At 51.1% G+C, this 14,015-nt stretch overlaps 1 protein-coding gene across 1 annotated transcript in view; it reads right to left on the bottom strand.

The window, feature by feature from the left end:
• Nucleotides 1-14,015, bottom strand: part of ZNF516 (zinc finger protein 516) — a 129,066-nt gene that overhangs the window by 72,558 nt on the left and 42,493 nt on the right. Inside the window, exon 2 of the mRNA XM_011975880.1 lies at nt 7,037-9,003. Coding sequence (XP_011831270.1) covers nt 7,037-8,846 — 1,810 coding nt within the window. The 5' untranslated portion in view covers nt 8,847-9,003. The remainder of the gene's footprint in view (nt 1-7,036; nt 9,004-14,015) is intronic.

The following is a 14,015-nucleotide window of genomic DNA, read 5'->3' as shown; positions in this document are numbered from 1 at the left end:
CGTGGCAGGAAGGAAACTCAGCACACCCCGCAGGATTTCTGCATGGGGTACCATGGCCGTGGCTAGGGGGCATCCTGGCCTGCGTACAACATGGGGACAGGTACAGATGCAGAATCTGAACCATCCTGGGACTACGCATTCCTGCCCCTCGTGGACACACCAGGAAGGGGACCCTTTCCCAGGCTGGAAGCTGGACGCTAACAGGAAGAGTGTGTGTGTAGGATACCCACAGTGCGCGAGGCACAGACAGGAAACGCAGCGAGGACAGCAGCTTCGGTGGGAATCACAGCCCCCACCCCGCCACTGCAAGGCAGGACACCGCAGATTCCCAGGGGCTGAAGAACTTATAATACCACGCTGTGACTTGGTGACTAAAGGATAATTAAAATCCACGTGTCTGAGTCCAAGCTTATGTGCTCTCCACTGATGATGTGCCGTCTTTCAGCAGCGCATACATCACTCGGCATAGGACGAAAGCCTGCCCTGAGCCCCGGATACCTTACTGATAAAACGGGAGGACAGAATGGATACCTCTTAGTTCCCTCCCACCTCAAAAATTCTATGATTCTATCTTGAGTCAAAAAAGAAAGAGAAAATACGTCGAGTGTTTGAATTTTCCCAGCAAACCAAAATGTCTGCCTCATGTTTGTTTCACGGTACCGAGTACGTACATCCCACATGATATTTCTCAGTGGCGGGAAGAAAACCCCAGAGTATAATCTCTAGAGTCTTAACGCCTTTCACAGTCTAATAAATTCATTCTGGAAGGTCACAAAATGTAGCACTCTGTTCAAGCAAATATCAGCATGCATGCCATGCATAGATTATCAACGCTGAAAGAATCAGAATACAATAAAACGTATTTAGGAGACACTAGTCTCCTCATAATTTAATCTTCCTCTGGTAACTCGGGAAGCACACGAGGACACCCAGGGCCGTACGAACAATCACCGTCGTGTCCACGCGTGCGGGAGCGCGGATTTAGAGTGGGCTCCGGTTGCTAAGATGCTGACTACATCACAAGGCATTCTGCATGTGACTGTCAACTACATCTGAATATTTCTCTGGAAGAACACTGCTGCATTTTTAGACTAAACAACAATTTATTATCAGGGTTTTCCAACTCCTACTTTACTCCCAACGAAATAAACTCCTCAGAACTCAGTACAGGGTAAAGCCATGGAGGGTGTCCTGGCTCCAGGTAGAGCCCTTAAGGACGCACTGCGGGGCACACGGTGCCAGCTCTTCCGAAGCCTGCGATCAGCCTGCAGCTTGTGACCTCGGTCTCCGTTCTTCCGAGTGTCTCTCTCACCAGATTCCCACCCTGGTTTTGTTCTCTGGCTCATCTGGTTAAACACCCCAGGGAGCCCTGTGGGGCCTGGCACGGGCCACATGGCAGACAGCAGCATTCACTTTCTGGGGGCACCTGACTTCGGGACGGCCTGTCACCCCTGCACTTCAGGAGCAGCAGAGCAGTCTATGTGCGAACATTTATTAGATATTACGCAAGAGGAGCCTGGGGCTGCGGCGCGATGAAGGAACTGGGCCGAGTCCAGCCGAGTGAACCTGTCAGGATACTAAGGGGAGCTGGCCTGGTGGTTTTTACCTTTACCCATTCTGCAAGCTCCTGTTTAACAGAGGGCCCCAATGCCACCGAGACCCCCTCAGAATGAGCGCATCCCACACCTCCAGGCCATGGAGTGGCGTTTGCCATGAAATTGTTCCCAGCCGTGTGTGCTTTCCTTCCCCCAGCTAAACTGAATGCTATTTCCCGCCTACACTTCGAACTTCCCCTGGATGAACGCACTTCACTCGTTTTCCCTCCTCCTTGGTCCACAACCTCTTTCTTTGAATCATTTTGAGCCTCCCACGGGACCCACAATGAAGCATGTGTGAGGACAAGCGCTCTTCCCAACCCAGGACTCGGCTTCAGAGGGAGCCTTGCCCATGGTGCGTCCGAGCCAGGACACTACCAGGCTTCAGAGGGAGCCTTGCCCGCCGTGCGTCCAAGCCAGGACACCGCTGAGTCCCCGAGAGACTCAGCATCGCGACTGGATTCGGCTGCAAAGTCAATGCGTGAAGGCACTCTGAGAGCTCCTCCTGCTCTACCTTGAGGAAACGCTTAGAAGAAGTACCATGTGAAGGCTGTCCACGCCCAGCAGGCTTGGCTACACAGGCAAACACCTCTCCCAGCTCACCTCCTCTTTCCATTCTCCCTTCTGCTGGCCAGATTCACCCTCAATCCTATTTCAACGGGTGAACGCATCCTCCAGGCCAGGTGCAATGGCTCACGCCTGGAATCCCAGCACTCTGGGAGGCTGAGGTGGGTGGATCGCTTGAGCCCAGGAGTTCAAGATCACCCTGGACATCATGGCAAAACCCCATGTCTACCAAAAAAATACGAAAATTATCCAAGTGTGGTGGTCACCGCCTGTAGTCCTAGCTGCTCTGGAGGCTGAGGTGAAAGAATGGCATGAGCCCCGGAGGTGGAGGTTGCAGGGAGCTGAGACTGTGCCACTGCACTCCAGCCTGGGTGACAGAGCGAGACCTGTCTAAAACACACACACACACACACACACACTGTCTCTCACCCTCCCTAAGCTATTCTAATTGCTGTCTGTAGTTCTATTAGAAAGAAGGAAGGATGGTTGTGGAACCTCTGTGCAGCCGCACAACTACAGCCTGGCCTTCCTCACAGCCAGCGCACCAGCACGGACAGCCAGCCAGCCTCCAAGCACGAGCTCGGCAAATACCTTACGGCAAAAGCCTGAGTGTGGTTGGTGACGGTGGAAAGAAGATGGGCTGTAAGGACGGGGCTATTGGGCTGCAGGGCGGCAGTGAGGCAGCCAGCCAGGGGATGGGAAACAGGAGACACTCTGAAGGTAGATCCATTTCCTCCTTTAATTACCTTTCCTTCCCTTGACCATTTTTTTCTTCTTTAAACACTCTTTCCTTGATTCTTCAAATTGCATATAATACCAAGGCAATTGTTCAACCACTCTTTTTATTCTCTTAAGTTGAGTCATAGAATTTGCCATTATGTTGATCAAAAACAGTTGAACACAATCGTCTCTTGTGGGACTTCCCCCAATTCCAGGCCTTCCCCCGATACCGAAATCCAGGATGCTCAAGTCCCTGGTGTAAATACCCGCGTGTAACCTAACCGCATCTCTCGTACACTGTAAGTCATCTCTAGACTACTTATAATAAGGCAATGTAAATGTTCTATAAATTCTGCTGTGCTGTTTAGGGAATAATAACAAAAAAAAGGCCTGTATATGTTCAGTACAGAAACAACCATCTTTTTTTTAATATTTTCAGGCTGTGGTTGGTTGAATCCAAAGATGCAGAATCCACGGATACAGAAGACCAACTGTACTTCTAACTTCCCACAACGTCATCTAAAACTTGAGGGTGTCCCATCTACTGAGTCGCAGTGAGTATCTAAAAAGTGAGGGTGGGTTCAACAGGACGGAACACGGATTTTACATGACAGATATTAGCATAACAAGAAGTGGTGAGAAACTGGAGTAGTAAAATTAGTCTTGAATGGCATGCAGCTAAACGATGGACTGCGCATTACGAGTACCTTAGAGTATCTGCCGTGGCCTGGGCACCAGGCAGCCCAGTCCAGGCACTTCTCAGGATGGCATGAACTCTGAGAGCAAGTCTTCCAGAGATGTGCAGACTCTCTGCGTGCTTCTGTTATTCCTGAATCGCCTAAATGCTTTCTGAGCAGAATTCTATTTCAGCCCATACACTGAAGGTTTGTATGTCTCCTTGCAAAGCAATATTCGTTTTTCCTTAGTGATGGTTTCTAAGCTCCCTGAGCTTCCTTGTGTTTGGGAATGTGGGAAATGTTGATTTTTATAAACTCCAATTAGATGCCCTTTCACCCCTCTTTCCTACTAAAAATATTAATTTTTTGTGAAGTCCAAAAGTGGACTTTCTGTTCATGTCACGTCCCTTTCTCAGTGGAAGATTTAAATCTAGTAACATATTCCCAATGACTGGCTTTTTTCAGAATTTTGCACTTCTACTATTTTAAGTCAATAATGAGAGCTGCTGCGACCAAGTCTTATATGGGGATAAAAGTAACGTGAATATCGGAACTTTCCAGAGGAATAGATGGCAACATTCAACTGAGGAAACATGTTCCATAAAAAAAAGGAGAGGAGTTTCTTTCAGTTAATCTAATAATGCAAATTATTTCCAGATCCAGAAACAGCATTCAAATCAATTCCTAGATGTCAAAGAAAATGTTCGGGTAAAATTATGGCACAACTGAGTTTTACTGGAATGGTCGCATAGATCTGAATTCTAATTTCAACTCTGCTCCCACAGGCAGGCTGGCCGCTGCTTATGAGGACTGCCGTTATCTTTCGTTCCTCAATTTCTACATAGCTGCTCTACCTAACAGTGTTAACCAATCATCCCATCAGAGTTCTGAGAATTTAAAATAACCTAATGCTCAAAGAACTAAGTCATCTTTTTAGTAACAGGAAAGACAAGCATTTTTCAAAGTTGCGTGTATTTTTTCAGAAAAAGAAAGGACCGTCGCAGATTTAAACGTTAAGATTCAGAATACCCAGTTTCTTTTCCAGGCTAGCCCTGTGAAAGACCTGGGCCAAATCCCGCAAATCGCAGTGTTTTGAGAGTAGTTAAATCGATGGAACATGGTCTCTCTCCTTAAGGAATACCCACGAATTAGTAATTTGTTGCTACACTAGACTATTAAAGGGGCTGTTGTAAGTGAAAAATTTGTGTTTTTAGGTAGAAAGATACTGTCCTTTGGGATTACGGAAAGTGACCCACATACACCTAACAAGGCTCTTGCATGTTTTATGCCTCTGTCGCACCATAAATTTCTGTCCTCTCTCAATAAGCTGAAATATCCTATTTATTCTATCACCAACTGTTCGTTACATTCAACTATGATATATGTCTTGTTACAGAATCAGCTGAGATCTATATTAACTTTCTCAAAAAGTTACATATAGAGAAAAATATACATAATGTCTTTAAGACATAAATAGCAGGCTCTAGGGCCAGGCACGGTGGCTCACACCTGTAATCTCAGCACTTTGGGAGGCCGAGGCGGGTGGATCACGAGGTCAGGAGATTGAGACCATCCTGGCTAACACGGTTACACCCTGTCTTTACTAAAAAATACAAAAAATTAGCCGGGCAGGGCAGCAGGTGCCTGTAGTCCCAGCTACTTGGGAGGCTGAGGCAGGAGAATGGCGTGAACCCGGGAGGTGGAGTTTGCAGTGAGCCGAGATCGCACCACTGCACTCCAGCCTGGGCGACAGAGCGAGACTCAGTCTCAAAAAAAACAAAACAAAACAAAAAAAATCAGTCTCTAAAATTTAATGAGTCTGAAAAGAAAAAAGAGTATCTTCCAATTTATGATGGAAATCATTTGATCTTTCCAACTTCTTTATTTCTAAAAGCACTGCTGGATTAGCTTATTATGAATCATGTGACCACCATCATAATCAATGGGGTGAGTGAGGCCCAAGACCTTTTCCAAATATTAAGAATATTTCTGTTCAAAGTGGAAAAAAACAAAAAAAACCCATAGTACTAGCCCAATATTTTATCCAGCATGTGCTCCAAAAAGTGCCGGAACATAACCAGTAAAATCTATATTTATAAAAATAAAAAAAGAACACCAAGAATTAAACTTAAAAGACGTCAACCAAGGGTCATGAGGGGGTCAACCCGGTTTCACATGACAAATTATTCAAAGAATCCAAACATGTTCACTGAATGGTCACTGCATTTTCAGAGAAGGCCATGTTCTCCTGTTTCTCCCACGGGGACCAATGACTAAGAAATGAGAAGTTCAAATTCACATTACTGAAGACTCATTTACCTATGTAGACACTCACAACCTGGGCATGGATTCAGCACAGGTTTTGCCACAGGAGAAAAGACTTGCCTTCTACATATTTGTTGACTCAATATGCATTTCAGTGTAACAGACCCTCATGTAACACACTGCATAAGACTGTAATAAACTGTCCAGGTTTGGCCAAATCTCTAACAAGGAAAAATGACACTGTCTTTTGTTTTGTTGTGAAATAATATAGCATAGCAGTCATCTTCTTCACCACAGAATATAAAGAGCCCTGCCCCGGGCTTTGATTTCTAATACTCTTGAAAGTCCAGGTAAAAAGCAACAGTCAGGAACAGCGTTGCAGAGAAGGGAAAAACATCTTTGGCTTTGTGGAGAAACATGCAAGTTCTATCACTGAAACATCACTTTCCACTTAAAACAATTATGCAAAGCAAAAAATAATAAAGAAAATATCAAAATGCTTAAAATTTATAGAAAGTAGGAGAATTATGAAAACAAAGTTAGCCAAGCATCTTTAAATATTTACATGGCTGCTATGTGGAAAGTAATCTGTTCCAATTAACTGTCTCTAAACCCCCAGGGTTACTTGAATCCAAGGAGATTAATTATAACTGCACACCAATTTGAAGACAGTCTTCTACCCAGCTAGAGTGGAGGAAATTGAGTGTGTGTGTGTGTATGTGTGTGTGTGTGTGTGTGTGTGTGTGTCTGCGCGCGCGCGCATCGTATGGTGAGAACTGGGTCTGAGGCAGAAAAGGGAGGGGAGGGAATTTGTCTCAGAAGGGATCCATGATGGTGTTCTTTGCTCAGAAATTAGGATTACAGATGCTCAGGTGAGACCATCAACCCTAGAGGTCAAAGGTGTGTGTATGCAAACACTGAAAGGGGCTGCAAGGGGACCTGATGGGTGTCTGTATCTGCACTCAGCAGTGCGAGCTCCAGGTCCATACTGGGGACAGATTCCTGGGTGTGGAGTCACCTGGGCACAGGGACCCTGGGCAAGGGCACAAGGCCGCCTGGGCGTGGAGTCCTGAGGCCCAGTGTCACCTGAGCACAGGTCTAGCTGGATAACGGGCTAATGAGCGAGGCTACCTGATTATACGTTTACCTGGGAGCAGGAACCCCCTGAGCCTGGGATCCCAGGACCTGGGCCACCTGGGTACACTTGCTCACCTGGTACAGGTTCGGGGGCGCCCTCCTCACCGCTGTCTTCGGCAGCCTCGTCCGCCAGGCCAGAGCCTGGGGAATCGGCAGCGGCACAGGCGGAGCCGGGGCTGCTGGGCTGGGAAGCCGAGTCACCCTCACTGAGTGATCCGCAGCGGGCCCGCGCCGCGCGGTCCCCGTCACTGTCCCTGTCGCGGCGCGCGCGGCGATGCACGCGCGAGTGCAGCACCATCTGATGATAGGTGCGGAAGATCTTGCCGCACTCGAAGCACTCGGAGGACTTGCCCTGGCCGGTGGTGGCTGCGGCCCTGCGGTTGGGGCGCGCGGCCGAGCGGGGATCGAGGTGGCCAGCGGGAGCTGGGTCCCCAGGCCCAGTCGCGCGCTTACGCGGGGGCCCCTGAGCGGCCGGTGCGTCCTGCTCGCGCTTGCGCTTCTCCTGGCTCACCAGGACGTACTCGCGCCTGTCCTTGTCGAAGGCCACGTCCCCGGCCAGCGCCTCGTCCCAGGCCCCATACTTGAGGTACTCGGCTGGCTCGGCCACCTTGCCCCGCGTGGCCAGCTGCCAGGCCTGGTAGCTGTTGACCGGGTCCAGCTCGGCCACCCGCCGTCCGGCCTGTGCGCCTGGGCACGCGTCGCCGGCCGCAGACGGCCTCAGGTTCAGGCACTGGAGGAAGAACTGCTTGGTGTCCGGGGGCCCCTCCGCCCCCTCCTCGGCCGGGGCGCGCGTGCGGCTGGCCTCGACCCGGCGGTGGATGGCGTTGTGGGCGTTCAAGCTGTCCAGGTTTGTAAACAGGTTCCCGCACTTGGCGCAGACCTCGTAGAGGCTCAGGCCGGCGACGATCACCTCCTCCTGGACCACGTTGTTGATGGTGGCGATGGGGTCCAGCTCACTCTTGGGCCTGTTCCTGCTGCCCGTCTTGGGGCCGTGCGCCTTCATGTGGTTCTTGAGGAACCAGGGCTCCTTGAACCTACGGCCGCAGATGTGGCAGCCGTGGTCGAAGGAGCCCCGGTGCTTCTTCATGTGCGCCTTCAGGAACCAGGTCTGGCTGAAGGCCTGGCCGCACACCTCGCACGGGAACTCCCCGGGGCTCAGCTCAGGCTTGCCGTTCTCCACGCAGGCCCCGCCGCCGCCGGGCCCCTGCGCGGTGATGTGGTCCCTCTCGATGTGGCTCAGCAGCGACTCCTCCCGCAGCGTCGCGTAGCTGCACAGCCTGCACTTGAACGGCTTGTGCGCTTGGTGCACGTGCAGCTCCAGGTCCTTCTTACGCTCGAACTGGCTCTTGCAGAAAGAGCACTGGGCTGCGGCCTTCGCCTCCCCGGGGGCGCATGCGGACCCCTCCGCGCCCTTCTTGCTGCTCCGCAGCAGGACCCTGCCGCTGTCGGCATGCGAGGCCCCGTTCAGAACCCTGGCGCCGTCGGCCTGTGAGGCCCCGTTCAGCAGCCGGTTGCAGGCCGAGGCACTCTTGGTGGGGCTGGCGCAGGCGTCCAGGCCCTCGGAGGCGCGCATCTCGCCCAGCGGCGCCTCACCCGCCTCTGGCTCGTGTCCCTGAATCAGAGTCCCCGTGCGGTGGCTCCGGATGTGAATCTTCAGGTTGCCCTTCTGGGAAGCCCGGTGGTCGCAGTAGGGACACTTGTAGGGCTTCTCGCCCGTGTGCTTGCGCATGTGCTGCGAAAGCGAGCTCTGGAAGGGGAAGCTCTTGCCGCAGATGCAGCAAGTGTGGCACGTAGCCTTGTCCCCATCCACCTCGTGGCCCCGGCCGGCCCTGGTGGGGCTGGGGCCTCGCCTCAGCTCCATCTCGGCCTCTCTGTTGCGATCCATCCGAAGGACGGGCGCGGCCGGTGGTGGCGGCACAGCTTTCTCTCGCGCGGGCTGCAGGGACCGTCCTATCTCTCCATGGTCAGAAGAGCCAAAAGACGGGCCAGCTCCCAGGAGGTGCACCTTCTACATCGGGGGCGCAGCAGCTGGCAGCCAGCACCTAAAACAGAGACGGAACATCATCAGCAAAGCTCCTGGCGAAGAGGGCACCGGCATGGCTGCGGGAACCCCCACATGCTCCCCAAAACATACCCATCCAACCCACACTAAGAAAAGGGGCACCAACACCACTTCAAACAGAGGCAAGAGTAGCCGCTCTCTTTATTAAAAATCAGCATGTTAATTATCAATAATGAATTGTGTTAAATCATTAACATAAATAATTGTTAATGATTGTGCACCAAAATAATTATCTACTCCCAACAAGGCATCGAATCTTTAAGGAGAGACTGTAGTACCAGAGTGTGTAGGAGTGTGAGGAATACAAGCTACTCTGCAAGACCATGTGGGAATCAGGGACAGAGGAAAGCAAGGTTTGGGAACAGCCCAGTTCCTGGGCTGATGGAGGGTGAGCTGCACAGGTGGTGACAACAGTTGATGGCACTTCACAAACAGTCACATGCCACTTAGCCAATGGGATACGAGCTGAGAAATGCATTGTTAGGCGATTTCGTCCCTGTGCAGACATACTACCGTGGACACACATATACCCCCAGATGGCACAGCCCACAACACACCTAGGCTATATGGTGAAGCCCATTGTTCCTAGGCTACAAACCCATACAGCGAGCTACTCTACTGAAGGCTGTAGGTAAGTGTAACACAATGGCAAATTACAGCACTGTAATGCAATGGCACCACTGTAGTATACGTGGTCCAACACTGGCACATCCCTGTGCAGTGTGTGCCTGTATGTAATTGTGTGTAGACGTTAAAGAAATGAGTCTTTTGCTAAGAGCACAGACGACTTCATAAAGGAGAACCAACACGGTGTGGAAAGGACGCCCTGAGCTCCCCAAGTGCCAGCTCCAGGACCCTGCAACTGAAGCCGTCCTGCCTGACTCTACTTCTGTGTGCGCTTGACCACGAGATTAGTTACAGACCAGCCCCTGCTGGCCGTGGTGCCTGCCGCCCCTTAGACAAAGCCCGTTCTCTGGCCTGGCTCATAATCGCCTTTCCTTCTGGGCTTTGTGCTTTCTCCCCTGGTCCCCTGCCCACTCTCCCCAAAAAGGAACCTCAGGCTTTGGCACAGGACTGAGTGCTGATCCCCAGATGGGCTGAAGAGCCCCATCCCCAACCTCCTGAGACCATGCGGCCTCTCCTCTCTGCCCTCTACTATGCCACAGGTCAAATTCTCACAGCGTCCTCCTAGTGAGGGTGGGTCTGCTCCCAGAGATTGTGCCCAAGCCCGAAAACAGCATCAACCACCCTGCATGCCCACCGCCACCTGCATGCCCATCCCACCCACCAGAGTGTGAGGAGGGCAGAGGCCCGCTCCCTCCAGGCACACAGGCAAAGGGCAGCCTGCCAGAGTGTACCTGTGTCCAGCACAGAACGGGCCCCCACCAAGGACGGGGGATGCATGAATCAAAATGCTTGTATCCAACCAAAGAGGCCTAAATGGTGCAAGGAGAAAAGCAACTCTTCAGTAAAAACAGGAATCCCACCTGACACAGGGTAAGGGAAAGAAGCAGAATGATGAGCCGGTTAGGAAGGATATGAGAGATGCCGAGTCTCTCAGGTCAGTGCTTGAGTGTGTTCGAGAGGGAGGGGCTGCACAGACAGCTCCCCAGGGACAGGCTCTGCTCATCCGCTCATCTCTGTACAGAACAAATCCATTTCCTGCTTCCAAGGGCCCAGCGAGGGTTTCCCTTCCGGGGCCGGCTCCAGACCTGCACAGTGAGGCACCCAGACGGGCGATGTTCTGAAAACCCAAGTGATTTCACACAGAAAGGAAGCGTGTTTTTATAAACCTACAATCTCACACACACTAAGAACTCCAACTTAAACATCTATAAAACCCAAAGCAGCTCCGAATTTCTGGCTGAGAAACACACAACACATCCACACACAGCTTCCATGCAAAGATGACAGGGTCTCCCTGGAAAAGACCTGGGGTGGCAGGTCCCTGTTTGCTCTGAGTTTTGCAGCCTGGAAGGTTTTCACAGAAGCAGATGGGACGCAGAAAAGAACACTGATAATAGACCTGAGGCGGTGAAGGGGCGTGAGCTAAAAAATCAGTGTTGGGTGTCAAGCGTGTCCCGTGTCCCCAAACCTCCCCCACGGGGGTCTGGGATTCTGAGCATTTTGTATTAATACTTCAACTCCCGAGGGCCCAGACAACAGCAAGACAGCAGCCTCCTGAAAAGACCCCATGCTGTACCCTCTCGCAGGCAGATACAGCGCCAGGTAGAAACCTTACCAAGAATTACAGGCTTCACAATGTCTTTCTAGAAAGCCCCCTGCTGACAAGCTTTGGAGGCACCTAAGGAAACAGGCGCAGCCTCAGCAGCAAGTGAAAAGCAGCAACACAGAGGTTCTGCTCCTTCCTCCAGGGACGCACCCAGCACAGCCAAGCAACAGAGTGGGCACGAGAGAGATGCCCGCCCGGAGGAGCCAAAACCCACTTGCTCCAACAAAAAACAAAAATTAGCCAGGCATGGTGGTGCACACCTGTAGTCCCACCTACTCGGGAGGCTGAGGCAGGAACGTCACTTCAACCCGGGAAGCGAGGTTGCAGTGAGCTGAGATCACGCCACTGTACTCCAGCCTGGGTGACGGAGCAAGACTCCATCTCAGAAAAAAAAAAAAAAAATTAAAATTTCCCCCAAAACTGGAGAAACAAATAAGCTTACCAAGAAGATTTCTTAAATGACCTTTCAATCCAAGCTAATTTAAATGATTTTGGTCTTGGCACACATTGTGGATGGCTGTGTAATGATTTATGATGATTTTACAAGGCAAGTGATCCACAGGAAGCCTTATCTTTCCCCAGGCCCCAGTTCACTCCCCCACAAAAATGCTGAATCTGATATTCAAAGTATGAATGAAGCACACTGTTTATATCTAACTTAGTGACTGGATGTGGTATAAAAACCTTACAGTGTGAACAATCATAGAAAATACGTTTACAGGGAGGAAAAAAAAAACAACTAAAATCCTGGAAATTGGTGGCTCTGAAATAATTTTACAGAATCCCCTAGACCTCCAACGTTTATCTATAAAGGACGTTAAATGTCAAGACAGTTCTCTAGTTCAAGAGAATTAAACTGCCAGAAGCCAGCTACGACGATAGGATTCGCCGAGGAGGAGCCCAGGCCTGGTCAGGGCCGTAAGAGGGAGGCCTCAAGTGCAGCATGAAGCAAAATGAGATTTGTTCGGTGCAAAGACTCACACCAATCACCAAAACTCTGCGCTCTATGGCTATCGGCTCCTGCCTTCTTTCAGAGCAGCAGCTCCTGTGGGGTCTGCGCCCAGAGAAGCAGCCTCCGTGCCAGACAGCTGTGTGCCAGCAGCTGTGCACCCGTCAGCGTGCAGGTCACAGGGTCACGGCCAACACAGGGTATTCAGTACAAAGTGCACACGTGCAGTTGGGAACCCTGGTCCCAGCCCTCATGCTCCCAGTCACCAGCCACATGCCTTTCTAGGCATGTCCTTCACACCCTCAACCCGTCCCCCTCCTATGTCAGGCACAGAGAAACAAGAAGCAACAGCCATGTGTCACTGAAGTCCCTTGCAAATGCCTCCTTCTATAAAATCCAGTGACCACCTCAGAGCCCACAACATCCAGACCCCAGGGACATCCAGGCAAACACACACCTGGCACTTAGGCTCCTCTTCTCATCCTAGGCAGCTTCTTGCCCTGCTGGGGCCTTCCAGGAGTGCTGGGGAAACACAGACACTCTCGCTCGTGGATCACCAGAGCCCCCAAACACAGCCCCCTCTAGCCCAGCTCAGCAGCACCACCCCAGCATCCTGGACCATGACCACGGCTGAGCAGAAGATGGCACAGTATCAAGCAGCGTGGCCCTTGTACATCTGAAAGGGCCTTGTGCCAGCATCAGACCCATCCCATCCTTGCACAGCCCTGAGTCCCCAGTACCCCAACCCTAGCTAGAGCCTGAACCCTGGCCCTCAGGCACCCGGCGAGTAGAGAATGCAGTCTCCATTTCCTTCAACTCACTTAAACGCTTTCCCCAAAACTTGCAGAGCCCTGCAATTTACAGGCAGACGTTCAAGGAGGAGCATCAACAACGATGCCCTGTGATCAACAAAGCAAGCTCTTCTTTCTCTCCGATCTCCTGCTCACTACTTCTCCGCCTGTCCCATCTTTCAAAAATAAGCCCTGCTATAAATCCCTGGGAGAACTGCACAGGATGTGTCTTTAGAGGACTTAAGAACATTTTGAAGGGAAAGATACATAAATGTAGAAATGGAAAAAGTGCTGAAAAAGTAACCAAGTTAATCCCAAACCGCCATTATCTTAAGGAAACATGAGCAAAGCTGCCTCTGCCCAGGGGTCCATTAAGTGATCCCCTCCTGATGTCCATGGTTGACTAGCAGAGTTTCTCAAACTTTAAAGAAACAGTCAAAAATTAATTCCCTGCAACTAACTCTCCTAAGGGGTTACTCAGTGGCCAAATCGAAAGATCTTTGTAATCATTCTTTTTAGCTGCAGGCAAAAATTGCTATTTAAGACAAGGGCATCCCTTCCAAAAAAAGAACAAGAATGCTGTCCTCAGAGCTTCCAACTTCAAAACACGCCATGGGCGGCCGCCCCAATTAGGAGGATTATCAGGACGTCAGCCGCCCTGCTGGCACGATGGGATGTGCTTTAAATCCCGCCAACCCCTGTAAGCCAGGAGGGCTTCGACGGGATGCCTTCTCCACCTTTATCCTGGTCCCTAGTGGGGCGTGCCTCACATAGGAGCAGCGCCGTGTGATAAACTGTTACCCACCTCAGTTCCAGCCACAGACATTTCCGTCCTGGGCTGCCCTATTCCACTTTCTCAAACGCACGCCAAATCCAAGTTGTTGTTCCAACTCTCCCTGTTAACACATGGGCCTGGAGATCACCAGCCTTCTAAAACTTGTGCACGCAAACCTGCCACCCAAACTACAGTGAATACGGAAAAGCTCTGCAACAGCACAGATGTTCGGAGCCAAGCTGGA

Source organism: Mandrillus leucophaeus, unplaced genomic scaffold (genome assembly GCF_000951045.1).
Source record: "Mandrillus leucophaeus isolate KB7577 unplaced genomic scaffold, Mleu.le_1.0 Scaffold16, whole genome shotgun sequence".
In the NCBI taxonomy this organism is placed as follows: Eukaryota; Metazoa; Chordata; class Mammalia; order Primates; family Cercopithecidae; genus Mandrillus; species Mandrillus leucophaeus.
Note: the sequence above shows the minus strand (reverse complement) of the source record. Positions and strands in the feature narration are given on the sequence as shown.